We start from the raw sequence: 18,014 nt of genomic DNA, 5'->3' as shown, positions 1-18,014 counted from the left end.
TATATATTTTCAGATGCATATATTGCTTAGCCAACTACATATTTAAAGCTGATGATTATCAAGGTGAGTGTCTTTCAGGACATATCATCTAAATGCAATAAGATATCCATAAAATGGTTGAAATAATTGTCTAATTTTTCAGAATACTCGATTTAATTAAACTTGCCTCTCAGAAATCAAAGGAACAAGAGATACCATGCTGATCATATTTGATTGAAAAAAAAAAAATTCTGCCATGTGGTTACTTAAATAAGGATTATAGAAAGATATGTTTCTAAGAAACAATTATGATTCATACTGGGTTTTATTTATCTCATTTAACTTTAGCCATCTCCGCATTAGGTTAAGATTTCTGTCATTAGCTGTTAGACACTTCCAAAAAGGGGTTAATTATACCTAAGGAATAAGCAGACCTAAACAAACAATCTAAGATGAAATCAGGCAGCAAGAAGAAAAAAACAAATAAAATGGTTTTAAATAAGTATTATGTTCTTCTTAAAACAAAACACAAGCAAAGCTGAATAAACCAAAGGCTACTAGATACCCAGCGTGCACAGGTATGTTTATTTTATTTTGGCCTCACTGCTTACTTCAGAACCAAGTAGATATCTTTTAATTTTTACATTAATTAGTACAGAAAGATTTAATTTGAAAAATGCTTAGTATTTATTAACATATAAATACCATGGCAAAAAAACAACCAACCAACCAAAAATCCTCAGTTATTCAAGATATCATTAAAACATCCAGATGATGTATGCAAGTGTGTCTTTTTAACAGTTTTGGAATTTCTTACTGAAGCAGAAAAATTAGTGAAGTTATGGTAAGATATTTGAATTAACTAACATTAGCATAGGATTTGAAATCAGGTTTTACATTTGAACTTGAATCCTTATTCACCCAAATTATTGTTCTAATATTTCTGTCCGCGGGTTTTATGCCCATCCAACAGAAGTACATGGCTGCATTTTCCTCAAGACTTTTTAGGTTGAAGCAATTCAACTCTCTTATCTTAGAGTAAAAGTCATAGCACTGTAGGGATGGAGCTACATTTATATACAGTTACATAAATATGTTCTTTTATATCAATATAATTTAATATAAATATTTCATAGATTTCATAGATTTCTAGGTTGGAAAAGACCTTAGAGATCATCGAGTCCAACCATCCCTAATCCCCATTAAACCATATCGCTAAGTAGATCATCCACCCTATTCTTAAACACATCCAGGGATGGGGACTCAACCACCTCCCTGGGCAGCCTATTCCAGTGGCTGACAACCCTTTCAGAGAAGAAATACTTCCTAACATCCAACCTGAATCTGCCCTGACTAAGCTTATACCCATTTCCTCTTGTTCTATCACCCATCACTAATGTAAAGAGCCCTTCCCCCACCTCCCCACCATCTTTTCTCAAGTATTTATAGGCCGTAATCAGGTCTCCCCTCAGCCTCCTCTTCTCCAGACTAAACAGCCCCAACTCCCTTAGCCGCTCCTCATAAGTTTTATTTTCCAGCCCCTTGACCAGTTTAGTCGCCCTTCTTTGGACTCGCTCCAGGAGCTCAATATCTCTCTTAAAGCGAGGGGCCCAAAACTGGACACAATATTCCAGGTGCGGCCTCACCAGTGCCGAGTACAGGGGCAGGATCACTTCCCTGCTCCTGCTGGTCACACTATTCTTGATACACGCCAGTATCCCATTGGCCTTTTTGGCCACCTGGGCACACTGCTGGCTCATATCAAGCCGGTAGTCAACCAAGACCCCCAGGTCCTTCTCCGCCAGGCAGCTCTCCAGCCACTCTTCCCCGAGCCTATAGCGATGCTTGGGGTTTTTACACCCCAAGTGAAGGACTCTGCACTTGGCCTTATTAAAGCTCATGCCATTGGCCTCAGCCCAACGATCCAGTCTGTTCAAATCCCTCTGAAGGGCCTCCCTACCCTTGAGCAGATCGACATAGCCCCCCAGCTTGGTGTCGTCCGCAAATTTACTGAGGGTACATTCAATCCCCTCATCCAGGTCATTGATAAAGATGTTAAACAGAACTGGACCCAGCACTGAGCCCTGGGGAACCCCACTGGTGACCGGCCTCCAGCTGGATTTAGCCCCATTTACCACCACTCTTTGGGCCCGGCCATCCAGCCAGTTTTTAACGCAAAGGAGGGTGTACCTGTCCAGGCCAGCAGTTATCAGTTTCTCAACCAGAACACTATGAGAAACTGTATCAAAGGCTATAAAACAATTCAAACTTTTTTCTTTTTTTTTCTTCCTTAATCATTTAGTGCACATACAGTTTTGAAAATATCCATGCACTTAATATTTCTGAAGTGCCATTCCAACCCTGTGCACTACAGATGTTTAAGCTTAACTAGAAAATGTTAACTGAGAGGTTTATAAAAACAAAATTCTACTTTAATATCGCTACTCAATTAATGTGAACTTAAGTGTAATGCTAAATTAATTATAAATGGAGGGAGGCCACCACTCAGCTGTAAATGTCAGTAGCAAAAATATTTTCCGTGTTTTGCAGGTGCATCCATTAGATGAAAGTAATATAGAGTAATTTGTGTGTATGTTTTTCAAGTCAGCAGTCTTGAGTTATAATAATGAGCTGAAGTTCCTCCCAATCTATTAAAAAAATCTACAAGAAGTATTCTTTATTATGATCATCACTTTTTTCAGCTTATCTGACAATGTAGCAAAACAGAGGCACTCGACCTTTAATATTGTGGGAGCGATGATACCTGTGGAACCCATCATGTCTCTTCTTGACTCATCTCTCAGATGAAGCTCTTACAAACTGTCTTAACCTCATCAGACTGTTGTGGGTTTTTTTTAAATTGTTCATTTGATAAAGGAGTCTTGTTTCATGAAATTCAAAGCAGAAGTCACACATTCCAAAACTTTTCTCATGGAACCTTTTCTGAAGTTGTCTGTTGATCCCTATCATTAATGATTACTTCTTGTCTCCACGAGCTGAAAAAAAATCAATGGAAAATTTGGTGTGTGACTGACTTGGGAATTTGCCTACTATTTATCATTAATACCTTCAAGACCAGGAAAGTAGTCTTGGTTATCCACACTTTTTTTCCTTTATGCTCTTAGACTGATTGATGTTAATCCCAGAAAAATATATCTGAAGATAAATTTGCAGGCACTTCCTTTTATTTTTGTAGAATCATAGAATCGTTAGGGCTGGAAGGGACCTTCAAAGGTCAGCTAGTCCAACCCCCCTGCAAGGAACAGGGATATCTCCAACTAGATCAGGTTGCTCAGGGCCTCATCCAACCTGGCCTTGAACGTCTCCAGGGATGGAGCATCCACCACCTCTCTGGGCAACCTGTTCCAGTGTACTACAACTCTCATGGTAAAAAATTTTTTCCTAATATCCAACCTGAATCTACCTCCCTGTATTTTAAAACCATTACCCCTTGTCCTATCACAACTGGCCCTCCTGAACAGCCTCTCCCCATCTTTCTTGTAGAACTGGTAACTAAAGTGAAAAAAGGGAAAATCCTGCCTAATTTGCCTGTTCTACTGACTGTGAAGAATACACTTTTGACTACAGGAGTAGGACATTAGGGTCATACTATAATTTTAGTTTGAGTGAATCAATAATAGTCAGCAAATGCTGTAAACCGATCTAATGTATATCACTACTTTGTAAATCTATATAAACGTTAATGCCTTGACCAAACTAAGAAATCTCTGAGGTAAGTAAAGAATAATTATTCCCTTTTAACTATGAACTAGGGAGGGTAAGGAGTTCACCATTTGGAAACAACAGCTTCTGACAGGGCTTCCTTTCCCCATTCCTTTCCTCAAACACAAATAAAGCAACCTCATAAGACTTCATAGTTAAAGCTCATTTTTTTAACTTTAGACTTTGGTTAAGAAATGGATAATGTATCTCTGCTCTTCAGAACTGATAGATGTAAATGATGGCAAAGAAGTTAATCATCTACTTTGCGTTACTTTTTCTATCAGCTAATATTTTAGATTATTGGAGCTAAGCAGATGAAATTCTATTCAAGGTCTGAATAGACTGAATATTCTACTAAACTTCTGACAGTTGTTTAATTGAGTCATGGGGTCTTCTGCTTACCACATGGATTAACTGACCATCGATCCAACTTATACCTCACAAGCACTGTGATCGAAACAATGAAATAGTTGAACTGGGAATACAGCATTAGAGCAAAACAGCATATTTGAGACAAATAAATCACTGCCCTTACTTTTACTTCCCAGGCAGAGAAGGAGTAGTTCCCATTTATGAATTTTGAACTCGTATGGAATAGAGGTTTCAGAACATATAATTTGTTTTTCATTTGCTTTGTTTAGTATGCAATTCTCCTTTTCTCTCTTTGATGTAACTGCTCTGGCTACTTAAATTAATGTTGTAGGTGTTGCATTTTTGTTTTGTTTTTTTTTGTTTGGCTGATTAGTTTTTATAGGAAACTATAAGAAATATATAATTCTCTCTACCATTTTGTTTTGTTTTGGGTTTGTGTTTTTTTTTTTTTTGTGTAGGGTTATAACCTACTTTGATAGTGCCACATCTTATTTTAATGTTGATGAAAGATGAAGAATTTAAAATACATACAGTCATTATATACCAATCCATTTAATATTAATCTCAGAAACTGTGTAACAATTGTTTCATTCTTTGTAATTGTGCTGATAATTGAACTTTTGCACTATGCTTCCAGAATTCAGAATTTTTAGAGCAAACTGCCTGTGTGGGAGGCAGAGAAGAAGAATACATTATTTCCATTTCTACCTACTTTTTTCCTCACTTTTACCTCCATCCAACAATTTTGCTTGTAAACTCTGTAGTCTCTGATAGCTGTCAGCAAACCCTTCAGATTTACATGGAAAGGAACAGAGTTGCCATTCTACTTGTCTGAATAATCCATCGTTAGTGGTGAACACTTTATGTGTGCTGAAATCGGTTGAATGTAGAAAGCATTCTTTTACGTCAAAGATCTTTTAATATACTCTTCTAATTTACTGAGGGAAAGGCATCTTTTATTAAAATTGAAACTTGAATAAAGGTGATTGTTTTCTTTATTTTCAGTAGATTTCAACATAAATAAAAATGTACCTATACATGGTACTAATTAATGAGTGGTTTTGAGTTAATGTTAAAAGAAGAAACTTGCAGGCAGATTCCATAAACGAACTAAAACAAAGGAGATGGAAATGCCAAGTATGAAAAGGACTGAGATGGAAAGAGAATATCAGCTTGGGGGGATTTTTTTTTTTTTTTTTTTTTTTTTTTTTGGTGAGATATGTATGGCTTGGCAGTATGTAGAGTCAGAGCTGATGTGCCAGATGAGATTTCACCTATGTGGAAAAAAATAGCTTTGAGAATTCTTTTTGATACTGTAATGAAGCAATCGTTCTTTTCTTTCTAGTGAAACAGTCAGTGCAGCAACAGGCAGATAACAATGTGTCAGTAAACCAAATAGGGGAACTGGCATTGAGAGTCCCTTTCCTCTCTGCTTGCCTCAGGACTCTGTGCTCCTGTAAAACATGGAGAATTCAGTTTTCCTGCATTTGTTTGCCGTCTCACCTCTGGGCCAGCTTTGAAATGTGTGCACATGATTCAGTTTTTGAGAATTTTTGTGCAAAGACTTTGAAGGGAGGTAATGTTTGAGAATTTTTTTGCAAAGACTTTGAAGGGAGGTAATGTTTGAGAATTTTTGCCAATTTGTGTCTTAAGAATCTCCACACTTGCTATCGTAATCCTTTTAGCAGTATCATCCTGAAAATATGAGTGAGAAATAGGTAATGAATGTAGAGGACATAAAAACCCCCAAACATATGAGCCCTTTTCTCTCTTTATATTAGTGCTTCTATTTGCATGTGACATAAATGATACATTTGACAGGGTGTTGACAGCCTCAGCTCTGAGCTGCTGCTTTTATATTATTTCTTCTCTTTATAAAGGCACAGATCTTCATATCCATATGCTTTTTATGTCTTAATGGTAAGTCTCAAAAATAGTTTGATTAAAATGTACAAATTTAATGCATTCACTTTATACTATTCCCTTGCTAAAATTTTATGGAGTTAAATAAGTTAGCAGAAAAAAGGCCATTAATTTTCATTTAAAAATTGTTGATAATGGAGCCCCTTGAAAGCTTAGGAAGTTTTATTTAACTGTAAATCCAGACATAACCCCCCCAAACTAAACATCTATCAGTTCAAATCATAAACAATGTTCACTATTAGCATCTTTCCCTATAACATTTCAGAATATCCTTGTGATTTGGAGAACAGTAACATAATTTTCTGTGCCTTTGCTCCTCTTTATGAATTAATTGTTTAACAGATCAAGCCTTTAAATAGGCGATAAAGATGGACCTCTGTTTTCCGAATAGCTTGTCACTGGCATATTCAGGCATTATACAGTCATGAATCAATTATTTTTGCATTAATGCTACACAACGACTTTATGGAAAATGCATCCAACCAAATAATATTTTCCTAATGATTATTCTTGGCCATACATTTAGCTCTCAAGTGACATAAATCCAGACGTGCTGATAATGTCTATAAGAAAGTATTCCTATCACAGAATCACAGAATGTTAGGGATTGGAAGGGACCTCAAAGAATCATCTAGTCCAATCCCTCTGCCAGAGCAGGACTACCTAGATCAGATCACACAAGAATGCATCCAGGCGGATTGTGTGATCCACAACCTCTCTGGGCAGCCTCTTCCAGTGTTCTGTTACCCTTACTGGGAAGAAGTTCTTCCTCATGTTTAAGCAGAACCTCCTATGTTCCAGCTTATATCCATTTCTCCTTGTCCTGTCATTGGATGCCAGTGAGACGAGCCTGGCTCCATCCTCATGACAGTCATCTTTTACATATTTATAAACATTAATGAGGTCCCCCCTCAGTCTTCTCTTCTCCAAGCTAAAGAGACCCAGCTCCCTGAGCCTTTCCTCATAAGGGAGATGCTCCACTCTCTTCGTCATGTTTGTGGCCCTGTGCTGGACTCTCTCAAGCAGTTCCTTGTCCTTCTTGAACTGAGGGGCCCAGAACTGGGCACAATATTCCAGATGCGACCTCACCAGGGCAGAGTAGAGGGGGAGGAGAACCTCTCTCGACCTACTAACCGCACCCCTTCTAATACACCCCAGGATGCCATTGGCCTTCTTGGCCACAGGGGCACACTGCTGGCTCATGGTCATCCTGCTGTCCACCAGGACCACCAGGTCCCTTTCCCCTGTGCTGTTCCCCAACAGTTCAGTCTCCAACTTGTACTGGTACATGGGGTTGTTCTTACCCAGATGCAAGACTCTACACTTGCCCTTGTTGTATTTCATTAAATTTCTCCCTGCCCAACTCTCCAGCCTGTCCAGGTCTCTCTGAATGGCAGCACAGCCTTCAGGTGTGCCAGCCACTCCTCCCAGTTTAGTGTCATCAGCAAACTTGCTGACCATGCACTCTATTCCCTCATCCAAGTCATCGATGAATATGTTGAACAATACAGGTCCCAGTACTGACCCTTGAGGGACTCCACTGGATATAGGCCTGCAACTGGACTCTTTCCCATTGACCACTACTCTCTGGCTTCTATCCTTCAGCCAGTTCACAATCCACCTCACTACCCAATCATCCAGACCACACTTCCTCAGTTTAGCTGTGAGGATGCCGTGGGAGACTGTGTCAAATGCTTTACTGAAATCAAGATAGAACACATCCACTGCTCTACCATCATCCACCCACTCGGTGATGTCCTCATAAAAGGCTATCAGGTTTGTCAAGCATGACTTCCCCTTAGTGAAGCCATGTTGACTGCTCCTATATATGCCTATATTTAATATATTCCTATATTAAAAATAAGATAATGGTGCTACCTTAATTCATATATAATATCTTCTGGCTCAAATTTTCTGAACCTGAATTTCTAACTCATTCAAAATCTTTAGCAAAACTCTGTTTTAGGAAAGTTAGAAAGAAAATGCTGGTTCTGCAAATCTCACAAGAGAATGTAGGCAGTTAACACTTTCTTTGAAACTTAAACTTGTATCATTCAAATTACATATAGAAATTTTTATTTAGTGCTCATTAACTTGAATGAAGCCCCAAAAAACAACGTGACTTAAATTGAGAATTATGCTACAAAATATGCATCCATTTATTGTCCTAAAGGAGACCCCACTGTCTCAAGAAGATGAGTGTATGTTACTTTGAATATTGGAAAATTAGCAACCAAAAGAAAAAAATATAACTTCAATTTCCTGTTCAAATGAATCACATCTCTCTGTCATCCAAATGCAGTTCTCCTACTGAAAGAATCATAGAGTTTCAGAAGTGTTAGGGTACTTTAAATTTTGTTCCTTCATAGAAATGATATAGACTTAGAAGTATTACACAGTGGGACAGTTAGTTAGCTCATAAAGTATAATTAGTATCAGCTCTGGAGAGATGTCCGTGTGCCAATGTGAAAGGTTTAGTATGGTCGGTCAGTTAACGAAATTGGCAGTGAAGGGTGTGTGGGTAAAGTCTAACAGGAAGAAAATTTGTATCAAGACGTGGCTTATGGGAAGTTCTGGTAAAACATTGAGAACAGTTGGTATAACTTATTAATAGCTTCCTTTGATTAATTATTAGTGATACACACATAGCAGGAAATGGATTATTCTTATGTAGTGTTTAAAAATAAAATAAATCCTGAGTCCTTGGGTGCTATTAATTATAAGTAGCTTGAAGAGATTAGGAAAAAGAGCATCAAATTCAAGCTGGGTTTTCTTTAAGTCTGTCATGATGTATAATATCTCTGTAAGATAGCAGTAATTCTCCTGGAATGGACATTTTTCTTCCAGTTACTGAAACAAAACTAAGTCCATTTCAGAACTAATTTTATGTTGTGGTTTTGGTTTTGTTGTGTTTTTTTTTTTCCCCTGGCTTGATTGCTGATCTCAGTATAGTTTTAAAGAAATTTTAAATAAAATTAAGAAATCAATTTTAATACTGTTATATATATTTTAAAATTACTTTTTAGTTGAGTAGCATTAATTGTATTTTTTTTTTAATTTTACTCCATGTAAGGACATTGGCATTTAAACGTGAAGTTTGTTTGGAATTTATTTGTTTGTTCCAGTAAAAAACAAATAATGACACCAAGTCATTTTGCTGTGCTTCTTAAACTGCTGTACAATTAGTTATTCATTAGAGATGGCTAGAAATTGCTTATTTGTTTTATTTCAGCATACCATTAAATGTAAAGTCTTTGTTATTACTAGAGACATGAGAATTTCTGCAAAATAGGATTTACATGTATAAATCATTCTCAGAAATGGGGAACAGACATAATATTTCACGTTCACTGTGTTGCCTTACTATTACTGCTGGTATATTTGTTTTGGTTTCATTGTGGTTTATATTCTGTTTACAAACGTGAGCTTTAATTACTTTTCAAATTAATACAATTGGATCTTATTTAGAACTGAAGACAATTCCTTTTTTTTTTTTCATTAAAGCTTTATAATTTCCCTATATTATAATTTGAAGATTATTCAGAAGTCAATTTACTGATTTGCAAGTGAAATTTTTCTTAAAACCCATTTATCAAAGTTTTATTCATTACAGAAGGCACTAAATGAGTCCTAACAGGACATAGTGGTTGGGTTACCAATTGTTAAGTTATGGTTTGCTAGTTTTTAGGAATGAAAGGAATGGAGCAACCTGTGATGTTTTAAAACAACCAAGCTTGTAGGGAAATTTGCTGAGAATTATGAAGAGATTGTTTTATCTATTGAGTAGTCTGATAGAAGTTTCTGTTTCAAATATGGAAATGAACAATTCCTGAACAAAAATAAAAAATAAAAGTGCTGTATTCCAATTTTAGATTACATTACACTTTCAGCTTACAGAAGCAGTTGTTCGATTTATTTTGCTTCCTAGTCTCCTTTTACTTTATAGTTATAGTTGAACCTCTCTTTACATAGAAAAAAAAATAATCAGAGGTTTATTTAATAAGTCGAAGTTGAGGAGATGTGAGCTGTTCTATTATGCCACTTCAGCGACCTGAGGCAGACAGAGCTATGCAAAATAAAGTGTTTTCTGATAGATTGTGACCAACATTACAACACTGACAGGGAAAGAGAAAACCCAGAGGTTTAAAAAGACTGAGATGATTTGGCACCTCTGCCCACTTCTATTGTTATGCAAAAATGGAACTGACATATTTTAAATTGTGCATTTGAAAAATGACCACAATTAAGTCGACTTAACTTGAGAGGCAAACAGCATATCCAGATCGTACTTCAGGTTGAGTGGCAATAGATCTCCCTTGGCAGAACTGTCCTGTCTCTCTTAATGGAGATGCTCACAATTATTTTGTCAGTCAAATATCTAATTTTTTGTCTTTGTAACTGTAAAATTCACATTTGTTTTACAGATCTATGATGGCAAAGACAACACAGCTCACCTGCTGGGTGCGTATACTGGGGCATCATTAAGAGGCCTGACTCTAAGTAGTACTTCAAATCATTTGTGGTTGGAGTTTAATTCAGACATGGAGGGCACTGATGAAGGTTTTCAGCTCGTGTATACCAGTAAGTATTTGGGAAAACAGTAGTAATAGATGTACAGTTTTAAAAGAATGAAAATTCTTTTCTCGTAAGATGAAAATGCAGTCAAAAGAGAAATAATGGTAAAATCAACAGCAAATCACTCATCACTCATCAAAATTATATAGTTTCATAACTGTACCTCAGAAAACGCAAAGTATGGAACATACTGAAACCTGGCTTTGGCAGTACTTTGCATAATTTGATACTTAAACTACTGTCTTTTTTCTAAAGGGTTATTTTGAAGTTTTTTCAGTCTTGGAAAGGATAAGAATAAATAAGAGAATTTTCAGTTAGCTGTATTAGTGCTTCAAAATATCTAAGCATGTGAGTAGTTTTAATGTGTAACCAAAACCTATTGTTCTATAAAGATAATTCATAAGTGAAAAACATTCTTCATCTTAAGACTTGTATTGAACACTAACTTTGCTTTAGACTAGCAATTTCTGAGTTTAGATTGTTGTTTAGAATAATCCAATTTGGAAACAAAATTATAAAGAAAGATTCCTAACAAAAACTTCTTACCTATACGTAGACTGACAAAATTAAGCTAAAAAGATTAGAATGGAAAAATCTTTTTAGATCTCTGGCTTAGAGAGCATATACAAAATAACAACACACATCTATTTTATCAAGTGATAATTTCTGAAAATGTATGTGACTTACACATATCTGTTGACAAGTAGTGTGTATGACTTCTTTAGTGTATAATTGTTTCATCATTACTGAATTATTGTATAAAACTGAATTTGTAGCAATCAGAACAGTATTATAAGGTAATTCTGCTATGCAGCTTTCAACATCCTTTTTTCTCCCTGTGCTTAAATCATTCATTTTTATCTGTTCAAAAAATGTTCAGATGTTTCAGAAACTCTCCATCCTGTTTTTAAAACTAATTCTAATTAAAATAATATAAGCCTAGCAGAATTAAATGAAAATTTCAAGGTATTATGGAAGTATGTAATTATTTTTCAAGTGAAAGTAGCATAATTATACCACGTAATAGCCTGTGATAGCGTAGGGCTGTACCCTATGATTAAAGATAGACCTTTCAGTGCTGTGTTACTATGTAAGTGTCAAGATATTTCATTTTTCTTATTTATACAGGTACATCCAAGCCCAGCACTTGAATCTTATCATTAACATTTCCTGTCTTTTGAGATAGACATTATTGTAGAATACAGTTTCTTAGCCTGCAAAGGTATTAGCTTGAACAGTGCTGAATCTGCTTTTGTAGATATTTGTAGAATTGAAACAGAAAAAGTGAGAAAAACTCATGGGTCAAAATAAAGATAGATAGGAAAGATTAAAAAAAAAAACAAGTGATGCAAAAAGCAGTCACTTATCACCTCTCACAAGCAGAACAATGTCCAGCCATTCTCTGTCTGACAGCCAGTCTCCTTTGGAAAGACCATCCCCCAATTTTATTGCTCAGCATGACATTATATGGCATGGAGTATCTCTTTGGTCAGTTGGAGTCAGTTGTTCCTGCTGTGTCACCTTCCAGCCTCTTGCCCACCTCCAGCCTACTTGCTGCTGAGGCAGAGTGAGAAACAGAGGAGGACTTGATGCTGTGCAAGTACTGCTCAACAATAGCAGAAATATTGGTGTGTTACCAACACTGGTTTAATCAGTCTAAAATACAGCATCGTATGGGCTGCTATGAAGATGTTTAATCCCTTCCCAGCCAGACTCAGTATACTCGATCTCCTTTACACTGTCCCTTCAGATTTGTACACATGGATAAGATATCTCCTGAGCCTTTTCTTCTCCAGGCTGAACAGTCCCTGCTCTCTCAGCCTTTACCCGTAAGAGAAATGCTCCCATCTGTTAATCATCTTAGTGGCCCTTCACTAGACTCTCTTCATCAATACCACATCTCCATTGTAATGGGGAGCCCAGAACTGGACAGCATACTCCAGATGTGGCCTCCACAGTGCTTAGGGTAGAGAGGAAAAATCACCTCTGTTGACCTGCTGGCAACATGCCTCCTAATGTAGGCCAGGGTACCATTAGCCTCCTTTGTTGTAATTTCTGGTTTATGTTCAGCTTAGTTCCCACTAGGGCCCACATGTCCTTTTCTGCAAAGCTGCTTTCCAGCTGGGTGGTCCTCAGAATATTGTGGTGATGGGGTTGTTCCTGCCTAGGTAGAAGAATTGATTCTTCTGCTTGTTGAACTTCCTGAGGTTCATGTTTGCCCATTTGTTCAGCCTGTTGAAGTTGCTCTGGATGGCAGCATGACCTTCTGGTGAACCAGCCAGTCCTCCCAGTTTGGTGTTATCAGCAAACTTAGTGAGGATACACCCCATCATCCAGATTATTAATGAAGGTGTTGAACAAAATTGGACACAGTATTGACCCCTAGAGCACACCATTAGTTACTGGCCTTCAACAAGATTTCGTGCAACTGATCATCACTCATTGGCCATTTCCCATTTTGGGAAAGACAGTTAATATTTCTTTTGCATAGATGTGGACAATGAAACCTTCCAAAAGTACCATGGGCTTACCTTGATGCTTTTAAGCAGTAAAAAAAAAATCCCCACAAGCTGTAGTGAAATATTCTGTGTCTTCAGGAACATGATGTGAGAATTCATGCTCTTTCAGTTGTCTAAAATAGCAACTGTTGCCATTCTAGATCCCTTTCACTATGCTCCTAGCTACCAGGTGCTTCTCCAGGAGGACGTAGTTTTCCCTTTGGTCCTGTTGCCAGAACTGCCAGCATTGTGTGGATAGCTGAAATGCACGTGGGACAGCAAAAGTGCTGTTAAAACCTATGCTTCGGCAATGGTTACCCTCAAGAGGGAAGGGATCAGCTATAAAGACTACTTCGTTCTGTGTCCCTAAGTAGACTGTCCAGAGATGAGAACATCTCAGGGATAAGGCACTTTTTAACTTCTTTTCACACAGTGTGATCAACAATTTTTTTAGAAGAGAGGAAATTCTAACTGGTCAATAAGTGTTCAGACTGGCAATATCAAAAAACATTCTTCATCTAGGATTCGCACCTCTTTTAGAGTTTCTGCAGTGCAGTCTGTACTGGGAAACAATACCTTAGCTAGGAATGAGAAAAGTTCAACTCAGAGGTTGTGGAGGCTCTTCAGGTGGTGAGCCATTTTCAGTGAGACATCAAATGAGCTGAAGGAAGAACTGAGAAGGTACAGCATTTGACCTATTTTTTTCCTTGTGTGAGCAAACAGCCTTATCCAACCTGAAGCATTTTGTCTGTAAAATAAAATAATGAATTTTTTTTTTCAGTCAATCAATAGTAATGATTCAGTACCTGAGGAGAGATTGTGAAAGGCTACCAACTGTTGACCAGATGGACAAATACTATGTAAATAAATTCACTGAACAATGCAGATGTGAAAAACCCTTCATTTGCTCCTGTGTCACCTACACTCAGAAATAGCAATCTGATACAAAGTGCCTTTTTTACCAACAGTTTGAGCTGCATGATATTGGTAAAATACATTTGGTTTTGAACAAAGTGAGGTTTCAAGCTGCTTCTCAGTTAATAACAGAAAACCTTATTTGAAATAGAAAATCTTTCTCCTAAATTACAATTTATATTTTTCCAAATGTTAGTATGTTTCCCTGTTTCTGTACAATGCACAGACATCTGTTTCTTTCTTGCTCCACAACTCTTAATTCTCAAAAATGTCCAAATTGTTTGGTTTTAATTCTCTATATCATCATTATCATTGCTTCCTGCATGTAGTTTTTTAAATTTACAAACTAATGAACACAGGATTAGGGTAAGGATTGATTAATATAACAGTATTTCTTTGGTGCCGTAGGTGCTATTGTGTCGTCGGTGTTACTGTAACAACAAACAGATCTGCTTTGCAGTTTTGTTTATGAGCCTTTAAATGACTATTCTCAAACTAGATTGTCATCAGATTAAATGGACAGTCACTTTAACTGGCAGTTTATAATTTATCACGTCATTTTAGAACTGATTTATAATGCTAATGAATTTCCTTCTTGGTCTTTAATTGAACCCGTAGGACAGATGATGTTATGACACTGGTTTGCATGCTCTAAGTGGGGGATATAAACAGTTATCCTACTTAGACTGCTTAAAAACAGAGAATAAACCTTAAATATGTTGTTACATGAAGCCTGTAAATGTTTGATTTCCATTGGAAAACAGAAAATCTTAATTTCATTAATGTATTATCTCTTTAATTTTGTAACTACAATATCGTATTCCTACCACAGGTTTTGAGCTTTCACACTGTGAGGACCCTGGTGTGCCACAGTTTGGATATAAAATCAGTGACCAAGGCCATTTTGCTGGAAGTACCATAATTTATGGATGCAATCCAGGTTACACGCTCCATGGAAGTAGCCTTCTGAAGTGTATGACTGGGGAAAGAAGGGCATGGGACTATCCTCTGCCATCATGTATTGGTATTAGACTCTTCTGGGTTTTTTTTATTTTTTTATTTACTTAAGCTATTATCTGAATATAAGAAAGAAAAAAAATTGGGACTTGTTAAATCTATGTGAAATCTGGTCTGTATGTATAGAGATCTATTTACACATACATTTACAGATCTCTCTGCATAGATGTCATCTAAGTCTATGTGAGTGGTGCTGCCTTTTGTCCTGGATTCAGCTGGGGCAGAGTTAGCTCTTCCCTTTAGCAGCCAGAAGAGCTCCGTGTTCTGGATTTAGTCTGAGACTTGCTCTGAGAAGAACGCTGACAGCACACATGTTTATAGTTGGCACTGAGGTCTCAAGGACTTTTCGGCTTCTCATGTTCTTGCCAGTGTGCAGGAGCACAACAGGAGAGGGAGTAGCATGGCCAGGACAGAGGGTCTATGACTCTCCTTACGATTTGTACTTAGACTTAGGATTGAGGCCAAACTGGCCAATTAGTATTCCATACCATGCAGTGTCATGCCCAGTATAAAAGTGAGGGACAGCTGAAAAGAAGGGCCTTTGCTCTTCGTGGCTCTCACTCTCGGACTGGGGGAGCACTCTCTGTCTCTCTGTCTCTCTCCCCGCCACCCCCACCCCCCCCCCCCCCCCCTCCGGGCCTCTCGCTTGTCCGGGATTGCGGTGTCAGGACTTATCTGTTTCGGGATCGTTAGTTTCGGATGAGACCGGCCTCGGTCAAGGGGCAGTGAGCAATTACATTGTACATCGCTCGTTTACATACATTTATCATTGTACATATATGTTTATATTCATATAGTAGTAGTAGTAGTATTAAATTGTTCTTATCTCAACCCATGGGTCTCTTTCCCTTTTCTTCTTTAGTTCCCTTCCTCATCCCCCTCATCAGGGGGGTAAGGGGAGGGTGAGCGAGTGGCTATGTGGAGTTTAGTTGCCGGAGCGACCTAAACCACGATACCTTTTTGAGGTTTTAAACCCAGTAATTGTTAAACATTCATTCATACTGAAATTCCTAATATGTAGAAACATACATATAAAAAATCAGTAGGAAAAAGCATGCTCAGAGTAGAAACGTGCCTCAAAGAAAACAACAAAATTGCCTCACAACAGTTTTTGTACAGGACTGAGACCTCTTTTAGATATCTCTTTAATAGGTCCAAACAAAAGACTGAGTCAGAATGTCTCTTACTCATCCGTGATCAAAACAGGCAGTTTTTGAGACTTTAAAGTCAGCGATGGATTAAATAGCAGGAGGTGAAGATGAATCAGCAGTGAAAGTGTTCTAACATTTCTGGTGTAGGAATCCTTTCAGGTTTCACTTTTCGTTAGAATCAGATTGAAACTATGTTTCTTTGCTATGAAAGGAAACTGGGAAAAAAAAGATTGTCTTTGCAACACTGATGCCCTTTATTTCCCAAGTACTTGTTTATGAGTCAGGTAGCTGTATGCACTGAAGTTTTGTGCTAACAAGAGCTTGGTTTCAACTCACCGCAAGATCATTTAGGATCTGCAGATTGTTTAGGCAAACCCTGAGAATCAGTGAAAACAGTGATGCTTTGCATTAAATATTTTAGATTGGCATGTACAAGTAAAAATATTTCCTGGTTATTTGTGAGCAACGTGAGTCAACAGACACTATTAATTTGTAGCTACTATGAGAAATTGACTTAAATATGCTACTGCTCTTGTGTTAATATCATTTTATGGAAGACTGACATTGACGAGACAATAGCAGAACTGTTTTCAAGCAGTTGTAGTAATAATAAATCTTAAACATGTGGTAAATGTTATAATACAACATACTGTCCATGGAATTTGCAGGAAGAGATGCAGTATAATGTGTATTTCCTTTAACTTGACATCCTTAGAAGAATCTTTAGCATTGACACTTTGAGGCAAAATTAAGATTCTTAATTAGGATTGTCTTCATAGTAAGCAATCTGGAGATGTAAGATAGAAAAGGTTTTGCTCTGTTACTCCTGACTGCAACCTGAGAGGATATTGCTTTCTGGGAAGTCACCACTTGCATAGCTGATTAAGCAACCAGCAAAACTGGGAAGCTGCAACTGTGCTGGAGAGGCAGAAATAAGCCACTGAGCAGAGAGAGGGAACCTTCAAAAATCATAATAAAAAAGCAAATAAATCATAAACTTGTAGTTGCTCAGTGGTCCTGGATGAAATGTTATTATTTTTAAATTTCATTCAGTTTGTCTGTGAGTAATTTTTTCTTTATAGTGTACTCTATTTATATCCTTTTTCTACTAGAAGAATAATAGACTGTGCTATCTTCTGAATTGAATAATTATGAAATATTTTTTTAAAAAAGAGTATTTGGGAATTAACAGCTTGGCAAAGTACTTAAAAAAGATATGAAAGGCCACCTGTCTCTGCAAATTTGCTTTCATTATGTCAGAAAATCCATCAAGAGTAGAATTTCAATTATATTTTATTGTTGAACTCACAGATCATAAGGTAATAAATCTCTCAGCTAAATATTTTAGGTGATATTGAATCAAAATAAAACTGTATTTTAACTCTACCAAGAGATCTAATCAAAGCATTATTTTGGCTTTGCACTGCACAAGAGAGAAGACATTAAAGGGACTTTAAAAGGAAGCAGAGTGAATAGGAAGGCTTTAAAGATCTCAGGGATCTGCATTAGAAAAATCAGGTTTTCTCGGAGGTTAGATATTAAGGTTATGAAATACTCAGTTTTGCCTAATGATTTGGTGAGGCCATCTAAGAAGGAGCTGCTTACCATCTGTTATCCCCTAAAAAATACTATAGCTTCACTGTGAAAACAAATTTTGACTAAGTAGTTTTACAACATCTTTTTTCTAGGCTGAAGGGCTGATTTTCTCTCTGAATACCCTACTTTTATTTAGTATATTTTGTCTATTTTTTAAAAAATATATTTTATATTGTACTTATTAATTTATTTAGTTTTTTTAATATAATTCTCCTGCTTTAGAGTGACATGGTGTTCTTGATTTTTTTTTTTAAGTAACAATCCA

General features: G+C 37.0%; 1 protein-coding gene across 4 annotated transcripts in view; it reads left to right on the top strand.

Moving 5' to 3' along the window:
* Positions 1 to 18,014, top strand: part of CSMD3 (CUB and Sushi multiple domains 3) — a 737,988-nt gene that overhangs the window by 468,096 nt on the left and 251,878 nt on the right. For all 4 annotated transcript variants that reach the window (XM_086609528.1, XM_086609527.1, XM_086609526.1 and 1 more), the window contains 2 exons: positions 10,422 to 10,578; positions 14,818 to 15,009. In XM_086609528.1, coding sequence (XP_086465654.1) covers positions 10,422 to 10,578; positions 14,818 to 15,009 — 349 coding nt within the window. The remainder of the gene's footprint in view (positions 1 to 10,421; positions 10,579 to 14,817; positions 15,010 to 18,014) is intronic.

This window comes from Tauraco erythrolophus, chromosome 3 (assembly GCF_009769465.1).
Source record: "Tauraco erythrolophus isolate bTauEry1 chromosome 3, bTauEry1.pri, whole genome shotgun sequence".
NCBI lineage: Eukaryota > Metazoa > Chordata > Aves > Musophagiformes > Musophagidae > Tauraco > Tauraco erythrolophus.
This window is presented reverse-complemented; position numbering and strand designations above follow the sequence as displayed.